Source organism: Trichosurus vulpecula, chromosome 2 (genome assembly GCF_011100635.1).
Source record: "Trichosurus vulpecula isolate mTriVul1 chromosome 2, mTriVul1.pri, whole genome shotgun sequence".
Lineage (NCBI taxonomy): Eukaryota > Metazoa > Chordata > Mammalia > Diprotodontia > Phalangeridae > Trichosurus > Trichosurus vulpecula.
Genome location: NC_050574.1, coordinates 417,110,057 through 417,129,194, shown reverse-complemented (window position 1 = coordinate 417,129,194; position 19,138 = coordinate 417,110,057). Strand labels below are relative to the sequence as shown.

General features: G+C 39.4%; 1 protein-coding gene across 1 annotated transcript; it reads right to left on the bottom strand.

Moving 5' to 3' along the window:
- Positions 1-10,428: 10,428 nt before the first annotated feature.
- TMSB4X (thymosin beta 4 X-linked) lies at positions 10,429-13,505 on the bottom strand. Its single transcript, XM_036746884.1, has 3 exons — positions 13,444-13,505; positions 12,047-12,160; positions 10,429-11,574 (listed from the first exon to the last, which is right to left on the bottom strand). Exons 2-3 carry the CDS (start codon positions 12,144-12,146, stop codon positions 11,540-11,542), a joined length of 135 nt encoding a protein of 44 aa, XP_036602779.1. The 5' UTR covers positions 12,147-12,160; positions 13,444-13,505; the 3' UTR covers positions 10,429-11,539.
- Positions 13,506-19,138: the final 5,633 nt, after the last annotated feature.

Sequence of the window (19,138 nt, the reverse complement as noted above, 5' to 3'; positions counted from 1 at the left end):
CTAAATCAGCTTCCTTGCTGTTCCCTGTGCACGACGTGACATCTTCCACCTCCCTGTCTTTGCTCAGGCTGCCCTTCCATGCCTGGAATGCTCCTACTTCTCACCTTCACTCCCCACTCAGTCCCCTTGTTCTCTCCCAGAGTCATCCCTCAGGGGTCACTTCTTCCTCCACCAAACATTATTCCTACAACCGATCAAGCTGTGAGGTCACCTATAAAAGTAAAACTAATGAGTGCAATTCCTTCACCAGCAACTGTGACCAAATAGATGCCACCTGCTCTACCCCCTGCTCCATACAACCAAGAGAACAAGAACATGGATGACAAGAGGTCCTCTCTACCCACAGCAGACACGAAGGCTGCCCTGCCCCCTTTCCTCCCCAAGCCTGTGTTCCTCAGAGTCCACTTACACTTGGTCTCGTCATTAAAGCACTCTCTTGAAAGGCAAAAACAAACAAATAAAATAGGTTTTAGAAGACAGGGAATGTTTCCTTCTTGCCTTTGCATCTACCACCATGCTATGCACATATTAAGGGCCTAATAAAATGTTTGTTGAGTTGAATTGAATTAAACAAAAGTTCTTTTGTTAAACATGCTCCATTTCTAGAAGAAATGACAATTCGAAAAAGACCTACTACATTAGGAGGGTCTGCCTCAGCGCTCGCCAGGCTTAGAACATGGTTTACTTGACTATTCATAAATTATGCAGTTGGACTCAAGAAAAGGCCACGTCGCGCAGTGGAGAATGCAGTGCATCGGGAGTCGGAAAAAAATTGAGGTTTCAAAGGCTTTGCCATGAGAGTACAAGCTGCGGCAGGTCCTACTAAATGGACAAAGTTTCAAGTATGGGCCTGATGGGCGATGGCCTGTTTATCATCAGATAAGCAGCAGGGTGATGACATTTTTAGCCAAATCAACTCGCAAAGACCATCTTCTGCGTCCATCCAAGAGGGGTTGCAATCTGCCTTGGTGGATTACCTACTTAAGAAATCACAACTCTTTGTGGTTTTTATTGTGAATTTCCAAGTGCTATGCAAATGTAAATTATTATCATACATAAACAAATGCTCATTTGCTGTCTTCTTGCTGAAAGAGCAAGAGGCATTGGTCATCCTCTGGACTCATGTTTCTCAAACTGCATTCCATTTCTGTGAAGCAGGTAGGCCAAGAAGATCCACAAAGAAAAAAAAAATAACAACATTTGAGTGTACAGTTATCCCTTCCACAACATGGGGGAGGTAGGGGCGTGGCACCCCTGTAATCTGGAAAATCTGTGTAAAAATTTTCGGCCCTTCCTTCCTACCAGAGAAGAAGTCTGATTTTTTTTTCTTTTTTCTTTTGTGGGGTGTTTACAGTACCTTACTGTAAAATTTGGGTTAAGTATTTGATTATTGGCTATGTTATACAATACCATGCATTTCTGAATTTCCAAACTTTTTCTGTGTTGTCTGCTAGCCTTCTCATGTCGTCTGCTGTCTCTGCAAAACTCCCCCGAATTCCCATTTAATTACTTATGCTGACCCACAACATATCAAAACTGAAATGTGGAAAATTGCAATGTGGAAGGGATAGCTGGGGAGGGGGGCGTACATATATATATATATGTATATATATATATATATATATATGTATATATATATGTATAGAGAGAGAGAGAGATCTATACACACATACATATGTGTGTGTATTATATATGTATATTTGTATAAATGTAAATATATTTGCTGTTTTCTGTTTCAAACAATATTTTCATTCGGGTGACATGTATGACCATTGGAAAGAGTGGAACATCTAACTTCACTTTTATTTTCTTGGTAAATAACATATCAATCAGTATAGCCCATCATGGAACATGCCCCATAACATATGACACAGAATCAGGACATGTAATATAATACAATGGATGTCCATTTAAATTAGAAAATATTCATTGAGCTATGAATATTTTGTACCAATGTGAATTATGGAGAATTAGATAAAATTGGGAAATTTGAAGATTTTGACCATGAAATCCATATAGTTAGAAGTCTACCTCCTTACACTGAAAAAGTCACAATTCTTTGTTGTATTTATTGTGAATTGCAAATATAAATTATTATCATACCTGTTGCTGAATGGCTGCTCTCTCTCTGAAAGCACTAGAAACATTCATCATTGCCTAGACCTGTGTTTCTCAAATTACTTTCTGTTTCTATGAAGCAGGCATGCCAAGAAGGTCACAAAGAAAAAAAAATATTTAACAGTATTTATTTAAAATATAAAATGCACACCTAGCAAACTCGTATACTTTTGTCTGTATTACTCAGACGTCTTTGTATTCATGTGACAATTGGAGAGAATTGGAGCACCTAACTTCACTTTTTTATTCTGTTGGCACAGAATATAAACCATCATGGAACGTGCCCCGTAATATATGATAGAAGAATCAGTTAACTGTCTCGGCAGAGGGCATGTGAGATAATGATAAATTTTGTTTAGATAGTGCGTTAAATCTCACAAGGCACTTTACCTACATTATCTTATTTGAGTCTCACAGCTATTGTTGGTTCTTCATTTTTGAAGACCTGTGAGATAGATACTACAGATATTATTATCTCTAATTTTATAGATGAAGAAACTTAGGTTCAGAAAGAATAAGTCACATAAGTGTTATCAAGCGTCAGCTGCGTGAATGGTCCCCAGATCATCCTGACTTCAAGTTCATCATACTGACCACAGCGTCATGCTCACCCTCTCAAATGCCAAAATACAGAAGAAACCTGAATATAAAAAGATTGGTATTTCCCATCCACATTTGTTTCTAGTGGGCATCATCTCTCTCCCTCTGAAAAATTTTAAAAATAGCCATATTGTATTTGATGCATTTAGCAATAGGCATTTACAAAATATCCTTTAGAAAGATTTTACTGGGGCAGCTAGGTGGTGCAGTGAGTAAAGCACCTGCCCTGGAGTCAGGAAGACCTGTGTTCAAATTTGACCTCAGACACTTGACACACTTACTAGCTGTGTGACCTTGGGCAAGTCACTTAACCCCAATTGCCCTGCCTCCCCCCCTCAAAAAAAAAAAAAGATTTTACTGTAAGCATTTTGCTGAAGTTTTGTTTTAATAGGATGGGGTTTGCAATTACAAAAAAACCCCAAAAACTAAAACTCCAGAACCACTGACCCAGACCACAAACTCAGTGTCGATCGCCGGAGATGATTTCTGAAGTCATGTAGTCCAACCTTTGCATTTTACAGATGACGAGATGGAGATGTCACCAGACACGTGAACACGTCTTGCCTGAGTTTGCGCAGGTAGCGAGTGGCACTGTTGGGATTTAAGTGAAGGTCCTCTTGTTCCAAATCCAGCACTGTTCCTTATATAATGGCAAGGTTTGTTCTATACCACCTGTGCCTCTCATAGGCTATAGTGATCGAGTTCTTAGCACAGCCCAGGGCAGGGACTGTCTTTACTAAAATAATAATAATAAATAGCATTTACTCAGCATTTTGAGGTTTGTAAAGTGCTTTACAAATATCTCTATTGGTCCTTACAACAACCCTGGGAGGTTGATGCTTTTGTTATCCTCATCTTACCGATGAGAAAACTGAGGCAGACAAGTTACATACCTTTCCCAGGATCACAGAGCTAGTAAGTGTTTGAGGGTGAATTTTAATTCAGGTCTCCTGACTCCAGGTTGAGCTCTTCATCCACTGAGCCACCCCTGGTGCTGTCCCTCCCTCTTTCTACCCTTCTCTTTCTCCTCCTCCTCCTTCTCCTGCTCCTCCTCCTTCTCCTCCTCCTCCTCTCCCTCCCCTTCCCCCATCTCTCTTTCCCTTTCTCTTCTCTCTGCTTCCTCCTCCTCCTTCTTTTTTTCTCTCCCTTCCCTTGCCTTCCCTTGCCTTGCCTTCCCTTCCCTTCCCTCTCTCCCCACCTCTGCCCCCTGCCCCCTTTGCCTATAGTAGGCCTATATAGTATGTGCCTCTCTCCCCCCTGTCCCCTAGTAGGGGATATATAAATGCTTCTTGACTTAGTCAGAAACCTTGTGCTAAGCGAGTTAAAATGAACAGAAATACCTTGAGTACTGCCTTAAGAAATGCCTTGGGTAAAATTCTGCTTTTCCTAAATATTCATCTTAAATAGCAAAGAAAGACAGGATTGGGGTTGGGGATAGGGTCAAAAGGAAGCCAGAGATGAAGAATGTAGACTATGAGATAAAAACAAATCTCACCATGTTTGCAAATTTTGGAAAACTGTAATCTGCAGTGAATCAAAGTTGTGGGAGATCCAAAGGTCACTGGAGAGACATGTGATGGACACAAGTAGGTGACAGCCTATTTCCAGTGACGACCTTGGTTAAAGAAGAGAAATAAGAAGAAAGCAATTGATAGGTCACATAGCAAAAGAAGGGTTAACAGCTAGTTGGTCAGTCTTGAATACTGCATAGGACCTGTAGGTAATACTTATAAATGAGATCCAGGAGTTCCATTGGACAATTAAAGTATTTAAAAACAAGGCCAAAACCACATTATAAACCTTGTCAAGATTCAAGATTAGTAATTCATTTTGTCAGTTTGACACAGACCTAAATAAGAAGACAGCTATGCTAGCAAGATATATTTTAAAACCCTATGAACATTTCTGCCAGATATTCTTGGCCAATCAGGTGGTTAGCCACATAGCAACTTCACAACATTTTTCATTGATCTTCACATTGAACATGTCAAATCATAAGCAAAGCCACCAAATCCCAAAGAACTGAAAATAATCACAATCCACTGCATCATGCTAACCCTGACTAAAACTAATTTGGGGTGGGGGTACGGGGTGGCACACAGTAAAGATTTTTTTTTAAATAAGGAAATTATTAAACATTTTCAACTCTAGTTTGGAAACCACTCTCAGAGAGGCAGACAGACAGACAGCTGGTTAACTCTAAAGTATCACACTTTTGCAGGCCTCAGTGTAGAAAAGAGGAAATGGTAATTTCCTGCTCACTGGTGATTATGTGACTGCAATAGCTAAAACTACCCCATGAATATAGTTCACAAACCAAAATTGTCTGCTAGTGATCTCTGTTAAAACCTAAGGCCTTGTCATCCTAGAAACAATTGTGAAGTGATAATTACTCACGTATTGAGTGCCTACTTTGTTTCACACTGCAGTGGGTGTTAAAAAGCATTCAGATGTAGAACACTCGGTTCCTTGTCCTGGAGTTGTAACTGCTATTTAGTCCAGGGTGCAAGACAGGTGATTAAAGCCCGTTGAATGTGGCAATAAGAAAGATTCCTCTGGAAATCTAATAGTGGCTATGTAGTCTACAATTAATTCAAAGAATAACAGAGTTCCCTAAAATAATGGTTGTGTTAGAGCTGTAAGAGACCCATGAGATTATCTACTCCACCTTTTCCATTTTGCAGATGAGGAAACTGAGACCCAGAAGAGCCAAGAACAGAATATATATCTTTAGGGCTCTTTCCTCACTATATTCTTCCTGTAGGAAAGTGCCTCAATCCACAAATTCTATATTGGGTCCTGTGGGTGTGATAAGTTTCTTGTTTCTTGTCTTACCCTTGGATATTTCTGTTGCCTTCAGCATCTGTATCAGAGGGAGGAGTGTGCTGGTAAGATGTTTTTCAACCAGTTCTCCAGAAAAACATCCCCCCCACACACACACACCCCATAATTTTAAGTTTGATCTTCATTTTTAACATTTCCTCTATCACTTCTTAAAGTTGGACAATCAACAAAACAATAAATAAAGCCCTGGTGGATAGCATTTGCCAAGTTTTGTGATGTAAAAGCTCATGTTGAAAATTTAACAGTTAGTTCTCACCAGGCAATATAAAATAACTTTAGTCCATCCCTGGTAGGGGATCCTAGTCCTTTCTCTTGCCTCTGGGCATTAGACTCCAGGATTAACAAACTCTATAAAATGGGAGCTATTGTGCGTAATCTCACTGTGTTGGTTAAATATGGTCATTGCAAACCTAGCTAAGCATCTGCATGAATTCCATTGGACTTATGTTTTTTAAGGGGTATTCGATGGAATAGCACCAGGCATGTTTGGAGTCATTAATGCTAAATCAAGGAGAGGGGGGATTTTACTTATGAAAAAAAAAACAAAAACCCCCAGCATACTGAAACTTTTAAGTTCACCCTAAAATCAACATGTCTCATTTAATTTTGGAATTTTCCTATACTGAACTAAGAAAAAAAAGGCATCTTGGAGTTAATACTATCGGTTAAAAATAGATATTTATGTAATAGCAAAGAATTGGAAATTGAAGGGATGTCTATCAATTGGGGAATGGCTGGACAAATTGTATATGATTGTGATGGAATACTGTCGTGCTATTAGAAATGGACAAACAGGATAATCTCAGAAAAACCTGGAAAGACTTACGTGAACCAATACAAAGTGGAATGAGCAGAACCAGGAGAATGTTGTACATAGTAAGAGCAGTATTGTACACTGATCAACTGTGAATGACTTAGCTATTTTCAGCAAGACAATGATCTGAGACAATTCTGAAGCACTTATGATGAAAAATGCTATCCATCTCCAGAGAAAGAACTGATGGAGTCTGAATGCAGATTGAAGCATACTTTTTCTTTATTTTTCTTGGTGGTTTTTTCCTTTTTGGTCTGTGTTTCCTTTCACAACATGACTAACATGGAAATATGTTTTGCATGACTGCACACGTATAATCTATATCAAATTACATGCCTTCTCAATGGGGATGAAGGGAGAGAATTTGGAACTCAAAATTTTAAAAAAATTAATGTTAAAATTTGTTTTTAAATATAATTGGGGGAAAATAAAATATTAAATTACTAGATGTTTATAAATAGTAATTAATTCAAATGAGAATAACAGTGCTAAATAAATCTGTCAAACCATATCAATAAATATTTATTAAGTGCCTATGATGTGCTAGGCCAAAATTTTTAAAATAAAAAATGTATATTTTTATATAAGTAATTTATTTTTGAGAGGCAGTATAGCATAAGGTTGACCTTGGAATGAAGGAAAGCTGCAGTCTTGCCTCTGACACATTCTAGTTGTATGACTATGGATAAGACATTTAGACTCTAAGTGCCTTGGGAAATTCTTAGTGGAAGGAATTTCCACACCATAACAATGAAATCACAGGTCCAGCTCTCTTTTCCCAGATCCATGTTTTTAAAGTGTTTCCCTCTGCATATAAGAATTTTTTAAAATCTGTCTCTTTTTGTTGTTGTTGAGTCTAGTCTGACTCTTTGTTACCCCATTTGGGGTTTTCTTGGCAAAGATACTGGAGTAGTTTGCTATTTCCTTCTCAAGCTCATTTTACAGATGAGGAAACTGAGGCAAACAGGGTTAAGTGACTTGCTCAGGGTCACACAGCTAAGTGTTTGAGTCCAGATTTGAACTCAAGGAGCTGACTTTCCCTAACTCCAGATCTGCTGCTGTATCCTAGCTGCCCTTAGAGTTCTTTAAACACTATAGGAAAATAAAAACTTACCAGAGTTGTTACTGGGAATGTTTTTACCTGGAGCAAAAATAGTTGAGTTGGGGGAAAGGATGGTGAGGGCATTAACAGCGTGAAGGATAATCTATTGAAAGATGAAGTCTGATCCAAAGGGGGAGCTGACTCCCCATGGGGCACACTATGGAAACTGGGCCCTGGGTGTGGGGGGGATAGAGGTCAGAAAAGGATGTGATACATCTCATAGTCTGAGAGAGGATGATTAGACAAGATGCAGGCTTCCTAGTGGTTATCAGGGGAGAAGGTGCCCCAGATGTTGGTTCCCTGGGCCAAAGTCGCATTTATCTCATGCTAGTTAGAGCTAGGACTGATTAAAGCCAATGCCGAAAGAGAGAGGACTTGGATTTGCTTTCAGAGGAGCCGGGTTCATATCCTGGCTCTGACACTAAGCAACCTGTGTGACTTTTACAAAGTGATTTCACCATTCTGGGCTTCAGTTTCCTTATTAGTGAAATGATGGGATCTGAATAGAATGCAGGTTCTCCACCCCTGGACTAGATAATCTCTAGTGCCCTTTTCACTCTGAATCCTACCATCTTATTATGGCTTGGAAAATAAATTTTGTAGTTTCACTACTGTAATAAAATCGTGCAAGGAAAAATTCAAAGTAAAATATAGTACCTATGCAAATACTCCATGCCCTGGGCAAGTCACTTAACTTCTGTCTTCCTCAGTTTCCTCACCTGCAAAATGTGTTCGTACCTTCCCAGGGCTGTTGAGAGGATCAAATGAGTTAATGATAGTAAAGCACTTAGCACAGTGCCTTATTAATTAATAATAATATTACTAATTAATAATAAATAGTATTTGTTTATAATAATATATTATATAATAAAATAAAGATTTCTATAATATTTCTATTATTACTGTATATTATTACCCCCTTTCCATTTCCACATTTCAGTTGCTTAATATTAGAATTAATCCACCCATCAATACCTACCAAGAAAATGAATTAGGAAGTCTTGCATTGGAAAGGATATTTAATTCTCTTGAATAAAAATGTAAGCCACGCTAGAAACCATGCCTTAAAAGTTGGAAGTTGGTTTTTTGATATTGATTTCTAAATAGGAAGAAGGAAGTGAAGCTTGCTAGGGAAGTAGTATTTTGTGCATTCAACATTGTTCCAAAATAGCCTTCAAATAAACCTCTGCTCCAATCACCCTTCACAGAATGTGTGGGGGTGGGGTGGGGTGGGGGAGGTGGGCTATAATTTTAGATAAAAATGAACTATTTTGATGGCATCAACGTGAGCCTCATAAATCCAGAAATAGGGTTATCATTCATTTTCCTTTTTTACTTTGAAGATGTAGTTGCCCACGTCACAAACCAATCAGCTTTTCAACAAATGAGTCGGGGACTGCATAAAATAAATTGGCGTGAAGCATGAGAAATAGGGTCTTAAGAAAACAAACACTGCTGTGTCTCAGAGTGCCCTTTGCTGGTCAGGTCTCCTTCCCTTCTTCCTTCCCCTTTGCCCCCCTCATATGTTTTTGCTTTTAATTTTTCTTGATGAATTCAGAATGGGTGAAGCCCTTAGACTGAATTGTGTGACCTTGAGAAAGTCCTGTAACTTACGTGGGCCTCAGTTTCCTCCTCTGTGAGCTGCAATGTAATAATTTTGAAAATCTCAGGTTTCAGATTTGTCTAAGTAAAAGGGTAGTCGCCTATCTGCTCCTCAGCCCTCCAAACCCAGTGAGTGCTACCAACACTAGTGAACGATACACCCACCTCTTAGTCTAGTTTATTTTCCTACTAGTCAAATAATGTTGTTGTATTGGATACTTTCAATTATTGTATCAATAATTATTTAATTATTAATGTCTATTTCATGTTATTAATACCTAAGAGAGCAGATAGGAGCAAACAAGGTCCCCCATTCTTTTAACATAGGACCCAACAACTTTAAATCCACATTGCAGCAGATTCTGGCTTTGTCCTCCCCCACCTTCCAGGAAAGGCCCTTTATTCCATTACTAATCTCATGAATCATTCCCCTCCCCCATAACTTGCCAATTTTGCTTTTTGACTTTTAGGCATAAGAATACCTCAGATGTGATCGTGCAGTTAAATATATATAAAAATTGATACAAATGTTTGGTCTTTTCATTGTTTCAAACTCTAGTTTTCATCTTAGCTGTTCTGAGAGAGTGTGTGCACGCCTTCTTGTAACCATATCCTTTATCACCCGCACCATCGCAGACCAGACATATTCTGGGCAAATCATTATTCTCCTATAGGTTTGCTTCATGCAAAGAAACATAGCCACACCACCCTGTTACTCATCTTTTACTTTATGAATGCTTACTTTAGATTTTAGTCACTCATGCATCCACCCACCCACCCAGATTAAAACCCTCCAGCCCCCATTATCTTTTTTTTTAAACCCGCAGCTCAATGGTTTCCTGTGCCTTTTTCAAAGTCAATGACTGAAGGAAATGAGATCTACCAATCTACGTCCCCCCTCTTCTTGCAACAGGGCAGGCTCAAAGTTGCCTTCAAAAAAATCTAGAAGCCGTTGACATTCTCGCAAAAAAAAAAAAAAACTTCATTCCTGGTTTGCTTAAGTTGCATTTATTCTTTGCTTCTAAGGCTAGTAATTGCAAAACATACAGATTTTTATATCTGCCTCTTAAAAGGGCAATTAAAAAGCCATTGCCCTTATGACCCCAATAAAAAAAAAATTGAGATGGCCACACCCTGAAGAATTCAGCTTCCTGAAAAAGTAGAGGACTTTTAAAAAAATTATGTTCCACTTCTGTTTTCCTAATACTCAGGAGAAAAGGAGATTCTGCTAGAATTGCCTACATACCATTTTAAGACAAAATTAAAACTGATACAAATTTAAAACTCTAACCCAAGGATTAAAATTTGAATCCTATTAGAAGTTAAAGAAATTAAACGTCACTCAAGATTGCCAGCTATACTACTTTTAGTCCATCAAGGTTTATTATGCAAATACAAGATGGTACAATGAATTTTTAAAATCACAACTGTTATTGGAAAAAAAATACTTATCATTTTACCATTCAATAGAAATTAGGCCATCAAACAATAAGGTGAAAGCACATGTACAATTCCCCTGCTACTAGATATGAAATCCTCAACCAGGCTCTATTTGCACCAATGCCATTAATTGGATAATTTTATCAAGTGCTAGATTTAAGGTACTGAGTTGCACACTGATCTCCAGTGATTAGGTCACACAGAAAGAAAATCCCCAAATGTGGACACAGCAGATTCCTTAGTACTTTTAACAATTTACAGATATCCCAATTACAGGTAAATAAAGCAAATTCTAATAATAAAGTAAACCTAAGAAAACAAGGTCATGGAGAACTAGTACAGAATGCTAGTCATATATACAGATATCTTACATAATCGGGGATGGAAATTCTTATCCTGCAATAGGATTCACCCAATACAGAAAAATCATGGTTTGTTTTTTTTTTTGGCATTTATTGCTTATCTTCAAATGAACCCCTACCATCCATGAGGCAATGACAATCATTCAAGTTTTCTTCCTGCAACATTGATCTTCCAAAGATAACACAGCAATACCAGCCAGGTTTTAAAACTTTTTATTTGCATATTAAAAAAATTGTGCATTCCAATAATTAAAATCATTTGAACAAAACAAAAAATGGCACTCTGATTAACTGCATTTTACAGCTTGCCAGGACCTTGGTACAGCTTTGCATTTTACTGTTAACTAGATTTCCACCCGGGTTCTTCTTTTCACCAACATGCAAGCTCTTTTAAAAAAAAAAAAAAAATTTTTTTTTTTTTAATGCCACCAGGACCCAAACTAGCCAGGACAGGCAGATGGAAAGAGGCAGCCGGCTTGGCCTTCACTCAATTCAATGTCAGTAGTTCTTTATTCTTTTGATGTTGAAAGGGGCAGCACAGTCATTTAAACTTTATCCAACCTCTTTGCATCTTACAAAGTTAAACAGCTAAAAGAAGTAAAATTAAGAAGGCAATGCTTGTGGAATGTACAGTGCATATTGGCAGGGCAGATTTCATTACGATTCACCCGCTTGCTTCTCCTGTTCAATTGCTACAAAAAAAAAAAAAGGACGAAAAACACAAAGACAGACACACAAACACAAAGAGATAATCGTTAGGAGTTCAGTTTGAGAAAACAGGTTGAGACCTGATGAATATTGGGCTGTCCCCCTTATTTAAGATCCTTCTAAATAACCCAGTTCCTTTAAAAGGTGGCTACATTCCATTTGAACCCCCTATAAAAATCTCAAAAACGATTTCATTATTTTAATGCTTTTATTTAATGTCTTATTTTCAAATACGCAAATGTTTCCTGCCTTCCTTCCCTCCCCAGCTCTCCTCCGCCTTTCGTTCTTCTCCCTCCTCCTTCGGCCCCTCCCTCCCCATCCATCCACCCAGCCACAGCCCCTCCCGCCTAAGTCTTTTCTCCCAGTTGCAAGATCTGTGCTAGGGAATTGGGGGTTGGGGTTGGAGTCGGGGGGGGGGAGGGGGGAGAGAAGTGGGGGAAAAAAAAGGCAGCTTACTTTCTTTTGAAGGCAGTGGGTTTTTCTCTTGTGTTTCTGTCTTCTTCAATTTAGACTTATCGAATTTCTGAATCTCAGCCATATCTGGTTTGTCAGACATTTTTGCAGATTAAGCTGCATACAAAGGGAAACAGCTTTTGGTGAAAAATTCACCACCCACCCACTCTCTCTTCGCGTTCTTCCGCAGAGGCTCCAAGCCAGCAGCAAAACCACCTCCCTCCCCCCCTCCTTCCTCTTTTATTCTGTGCAACTGAGTATCTTCCTCTTTCTTAAGAGACTGAAGAAGCCAAGCCCTATTGTAGATTTCAAAGTTGGATAGACGTTAAAAAAAAGGTGGGGGTACCAAGGGCACTTCCTTTAAAAGTGGGAGATTCAAATCACATAGGAGGAACACAATCAAGTACAGTGTGGTTAATTGCATAAAAAATGGTGTTAAAACCATCCTGGGCTTGAGAACAATGCGTAGAAGCAGCCTCCCTACCAGCAGGAAAAAAAAACATCAAAAATATTTTTTAAAAAAACTTTAAAAATTAAAAAAATATTTCAAATGCTGCAGGGCAGGAGAAATGCTTCCACCCCGTTTGCAATCCTGATTAAGGTTTGGAAGGAGTCCTGCATTCTTCCCTCCCTCCCCCCCTCACAAAGAGCTGCAGTCAGAGGAAGCTCAAACCACCGCCCTTAACTGTTCACCACCTCCTCCTCCTCCTCCTCCTCCCCGCTTTCTCTTGCTCAACAATGCAGTCAGAAAAGACACAACGTTGCCCGAATTTTAAAGACCCGGGAAGCGTTTTCCCTCCCTCCCCCTCCTCCTCCCGCCACCGCCCAAAACCATTCACAGCTTCAGCCACGGGAAATTAGCAAGGCTGCTTTCCCTTCTCTCACCCAATTTTGCAAAATCTTAGCATTTTCAAAATGAAGCATGCATCTGGGGGTGGCATTCCACACACACCCCCACCCCGGGCTCTAATCGCTTCGAAACAATAAGAGCGCAGCTCCGGAATATAATAGGAGCTGAGGCTACGCGTTCCAAGGGGCGCAGAAGCCCCAGATTTTCGGTCTTAACCGAAACAAAGGAAGCAAGGGAGGGTCGAAGCCATCCCCGGCAGCAGCGGCCACAGGGACCAATTTACGCTCGCTCTCGCACGGGTAAAACGTGCTTGAAGTCCTAAACTTGAAGCGAGCAGCTGGAAGGATTTGGGAATCTCCAAGAGGGGCTCTCCAGGTCCCAAAGGCAAAGGATTGCCGCCTCCCAGCCGTGTTACATTGGGGTTTTTCATTCCTTCCTCTTTTTCCCTCCCCCAACAACAACAAAAAACCCTACACGCTTTTTAAATCTGGAGATGCTTAAAGAAAGGGGAAGGGGGAGAAAAGAGGAGAAATAGGAACGGGATCCTCACCAGTGATGGGCGGGGCGCACGAGTAAGTCAGATCTCCGAGGTGGCAGCTCCGAACTGTAGCGTAAGGAGCGCTGCACAGCAGCTATATCCTCCTTCCTATGCAAATGAGGCTGATGTCATAGTCAGGCTCATTTAACTCGTTCTCTGCTCGCACTACTTTGCCTTCTCTACATTGGAATAGTTCTGCTTTGGGAAAAGGAGAAGAAAAAAAAAAAAAAAAACCCAAAACACACCCACACAGACACCCAGATAGACACACAGAACATACTTAAAAAATACTGGAAGACCGAGAGAGGTGAAGAGGAATGGAATTAAGCATCCTTTCTTTTTATACCATGCCGCCCAGACCCAATCTATCTCTCTATTTTTAAAGGTGCATTTATTTGGAAATGTGATTCTCCACTTCTCAAATGTATGTTGCCTAGAGGTCTGTAGTACCTGGGACATGACACGCATTCCTTCACTTTGAAAATTGGCATTGTCTTTAGGCAGAAATCCAGAAAAACCCAGAAGGTGTTACAATTTCTGCCGGCCTCACTAACACACTGCGGAAAGCGGAATGTATGTGCTTTCTGTGACTCAGCTTCCATACCTCTAAGAGTGGCGAGAACTCAAGGCTTACCCCACCCACTCTTTCTTTGTCTGCTATTTAATAGTTACTCCGCTGACCTGGGTCGTATGGTGGGCACCCCAAAGTGTAGGAAAGGGGGTGTTAGTTATTACTATCGCAATCTCTTCTTCACTTGCTTCTAATGGACTTCCAGAAGGTGTAACTTAAACACACTTAACTTGGGTCTACGTTTTGAGAGGGTAAAAACTGCAGTGAGTTGGAGGAAAAAAACAGGAAGTTGCTTCATTTTTTTTAACTAAATTTTACTTCATTTTCCTACATATAAAAACGCTCAGGAGGCCTCCTTGAATATTCGATAAATACTGGATTTGAAATCCCAAATGCATTCAATTACTTCATCCCAATGGGTGTCTTTGAACACGTGAGGTTTAGAAAGATTTTTGTGAATATTTTTTTAATGAGCTTTCTCTTTCAAAAAAAAGCCATATTTTTCCACACTAAGTACCGGTTTTTGAAGACAGTTCTAGTGCATTAATACCTTTTATTATTCGTAGTTCACCTTAAATTAATTTAGGTTCTGGGAGCTTTTGGGTCTTGATTGTACAGTTCCCCTAATTTTGTGGGTACCACCTGCACCTTGACATTGTTGCAGATAACCTGTTTTGTGAATCGTCCATTGTACTTCATAGCAGAATACACTGATTATTTTTTTTAAAGACCTGTTTGTGATTGGGCTGGATATTTATTTGTTTTTCTCAGAAAACACAAGGTAGTTTTTAAAATATATGCATTTTCTCCTCTGTGTCCTGAATAGAAATGTTCTGAAATCCAATTAAAAATCACATAAATTTAAGGTGCTTCACTGATTCTTTTCAGGATTAGTGAAATATGTTGCACATATGTGCCTGTGCTTAGATATATATGTGTATACATCAACCAGGAGTCAGTCTTCTTCATTTCTTCATCTACTTGACTTCCTTTTTCCTAGGGAAGAAAGGGGAAGAAAGGAGCCAATTTCCTTCTTCTGTAATTAATGTTCTGTTTTACATGTTACAGCCATGTTAGGTGGCTTTTCCCCCCTTCAAATGGTGTCACTGTACCTTTTTTTTTAAATTAGCTTTTATAATTTTAAAGGACAATATCTTTATTTTCTTCGAATAAAACACTCCAGGTTTCTATTTCTAGAGCTTGTGCTAGGAATAGTGTAAGAAACAAAAAGATTGAATCCTGGAGGGTGGGCTTTTCTGTAGGTTTCAGCCGAGAGCAGTTAAAAGGACGCCCTTACTTCCTTGGGCCCCAGAAATTCCATTTCCTCCAAGGAGGATCTGATCATTAAACACGTCTTTTCTTCCCAGGCTCTTAATTCCTTTCCAATTGGAGAAAGAAGTTTAGGGACAAAAGAAATTCCACAAATTGGATTCCAGTTGAATCAGCACAGGGATATTTCTGCCTTTTGTCTCTCAGGCTTTTTTTTTCCTTCTTCTTTTTCTGTATATTAGTAAAGCAGAGACAGCATGTCTAGAAAAGAGAACAGGAAAAGGGCCAGAAATTTTGAAATGTCTTGAGACACTTTCACCGTCATTATCAACTAGCAGCTTTCACAGGGAGTCCCTGATCTTGGAAGAATGAAATAGCTGTATCTATGTACACACACACACACACACATACCCCACGTGCACACACACCACCACCACACACTCACACATAATTGCATATTTATATGTAGTACAGGGCAACATTCCTGAGAGAAAAGGGAAGAATGTCTATGTGCTTAACTGGACAACTGGTCAGGAGACCCTGAGACTCTGAAAAAGGCAGGGCTGGGCCAGCTGAGACAGAAACAAAAGAAATAAAGAGTATCCACGATATGGGATGGCAAAGATAAAAGAAAGAAAGCGAGAGAAGCGGTTTGTGTCCTGGGATATCATCCAGGAAGATATTTAAGATTTAAAGATTAGGATGGAAATTAAAATTTACCCAATTGAATGCACAGGATCGTAGGTGTAGAATGACTTTGGTGGCCCACAGTCTGGGTTTCAATCCACCTCTGATGCTAGATGGAGCTCTGCTCTCAGAACCAGGAAGGCCTGAGTTCAGATATGACCTCAGATACTTACTAGCCGTGTAATAGTACTAGCAAGTTACTCAACCGCTGTCTGCCTCAGTTTCCTCATCTGTAAAATAGGAATAACCATAGCATCTACCTCTCAAAGCTGTTGTCGAGGATCCATTGAGATTCTATTTGTAAAGCACTACATAAATGCTAGCTATTATTATTATGTGTCTCTGTGCCTCTATTTCCTGATCTGTAAAATGGAGAATTAGGTGGTTTCTGAAGTCCCTTCCCCCTCTAAAAACTATAATTCTAGTGATCATCTTTACTTCCCTTTATTTTGTAGATTAAGGAATTGCGACCAAGAGAGGTAAAAAGGAGCTTGCATAAGGTCACAGAGGTGGTAAGCAACAAAACCAGAATTTGAACCCAGCTCCTCATTTCAAAACCAGCATGTTTTCTACTGTTCCACATGTTCTTATGGCTAGCTAGGATTTGAACCCAGGTCCTCACTTTGAAACAAGCATACTTTTCAGCAGTAATTTTCCTAGAACTGTTTCATGTTAGTAAGTAGAGATTTTGCTGTCATATTGTTCTTGCAACAATCATAGATATTTCAATATATGTAGTGATTTTCAGATGCTGATGGGTATTAATGTTTACTGTTTTGCCAGTAGAAATCAGTGAAATCTATTAATTTGTAAACTCCTTGAGGGCAGGAACTACTATCTTTTGCCTCTTTTTGTACTCCTAGGTCTCAGCACAGTGCCTGGCACACAGTAGAAATATCTATTGGATTGATGGTTTATTGCCTGAAAGCTCCCCTTTGTCTCTCAAACCAGCTCTTCTTATGGAGCTCACTACAAGCAAACGGTGGACTGTCTTCTGTAATTTAGGAAGATGAGGATCTGCACACCTCCAATTTTTGAGGGGGCAGGGCGGAAATCTGGAGAGTTGATGCAGGGAAGCCTTTCTTTTCTTACTATCTCTGGAGCAGAAGTCTCACCAGGAATTTCCACCACTGAGAAAATTAATGAAGTTGGGGTCACTAATTTTGCTCCACTCTCTGTGCCCAAAGTAATGGAATCCTAACATTAGGAAATGCCTGCTTGAGACTAAATCAGAACCAGGGAAAACAACCAAAAATATTTATTGAGCTGTGTACAAAGTAATATACCTGTCAGAGAAAACAAAGAGAAAAAAGAGGGAGGAAAAGAAAGAAGGAAGGAAAGAAAGGGAAAGAAAGGAAGGAAGGAAGGAAGGAAGAAAGAAAGAAAGAAAGAAAGAAGGAAGGAAAGAAGGAAGGAAGGAAAGAAGGAAAGTAAAGAAAGAAAAACGTGGTTCTCTTTTCTCTACCATATCAGGTCTAAATTCCTATGCTTGGCTTTTTGTGCCCCCTATAATCTTGCCCTGCCCAACCTGTGTATCTTTATTTCCAATAATCCCCACCCCCACCCCCCACTCCCCAATGGCATGCCACCCCTTTCCTGGGAAAGGTCTGGAATTTATTTGTTCATGATTTTCTCTAGGCCTGGAATGGCTGTCCTGTTTCCTGATTTTGCAAATCCTACCTATCCTTCAAGAATGCGTTCAAGCTACGCTTCCTCTGCAGTCTGCCTTGATGAATAATACCTTAAACTTGTTTACAAAGGGCTTTCAAATATATTATCTCAACTGATTTTACACAAGCCTGTTAAGTAGCTAGGAAAGATAGTTATATCTCCATTTTATAGATGAGGAAACTGAGGATCAAAATGTAAAATGACTTTCATCATATAGTTAGAGAGGGGCAGAGTTAGTACTCTGACTTTAAAAGAGGCTTTGCAAAAGCAGTATCATTTTTTCAGAATGATGTCCTGATTTTTTTTATTCGCAAAATATCGTAGTTGTAACTATATTACAACTCCAGCCCACTTTGATCTCTCCCCTCTCTGACCTTCTATTGCACTTATATTCTGCACTACCCAGGTAGCATTTTTATTTATTTTTTGCTTTGCAGTTGTTTCATACGTGTTAGTTTTACCCCTTCAAACTGACTGCATGCAGAATTTTTGAAGTCAAGGATTGTATCTTACTTTTCTCATCTCTACAATGAGAATAATATTATTTGCAGCTTCTAATTACCACTTCCTACCTCCCAGGATAGTCAGGAGGGTCTTATGGGCCAGCAACCTCAAATATGAAAACACTTTGTATACTCAAAGGCTGCGGTTCCCACAGTCTGGTTGAGTCCCTCAGATCATAAGAAGTCCGTGAGGTCAAAGCTATTTTCATAATAATACTAAGATTTAAAAAAATTTTCTAATGAGATAAATATTGATAAATATAACCCCTTCTTACCTCTCAGAACTCTCCCTTATGATGAGGTAATTAGGCAAAAAAAACCCGGGCATCTACAATGTGTAAAAGTATGTGGACCCTTCCATACTTCTAGTCTACCACCTCTGTTGAGAAGAGGGAAGTATATTCCAGTATCTGTCTTTGAAATCAAGATGGATTATTGCATGTATATGAGTTTGTTTATTCAAAAAGTATTTATTAAGCCCTTTCCATGTGCTAGACATTGTGCCAGATACTAAGGATAAAACAAAAATGAAATGGTCCCTCAAGAAGCTTACCTTCTGTTTGGGGGGGAAATACAACACATGCAAAGAAAATTAAATACCCCATTAAAAAAAATCATCTCTGGGGGTGAGAAGGCTGGACTGACAAATAGGGAGATCAGGATTCTCTTTGAAGAAGTTTTGAAGACAGATATTCTACAAAGGGGAGGGGAGGGGAGGATGGGGTACAACGTAGGTATGGGAAATAGCCAGTGCAGAGTCTTAGAGTTGAAATGGCACATGTGGATCCATTACCCATGACCTGTGGGACCTTGGGCAAGTCACAAGCTTTTTGCCTCTCCTTATCTTAAATGTTCTTTAAAGATCTCAATCCTATGATGTAATAAGAGGCTGCCTCCATTTTCAAGGTATTCTCAGAAATAAAAAGACTACAAATATCCTCCTAATTTATACTAGGTTCAAATGTTGTTCATCCTTAGTTTTCAGAGGACCAATGAAATCCCAAGG

Coding starts and splice junctions, on each gene's coding strand:
- TMSB4X (XM_036746884.1), bottom strand. CDS start 12,146: ATGTCTGACAAACCAGATATGGCTGAGATTCAGAAATTCGATAAGTCT. Junction 11,575..12,046: donor CCCACTGCCTTCAAAAGAAA/GTAAGCTGCCTT, acceptor TTTTTTTTGTAG/CAATTGAACAGGAGAAGCAA.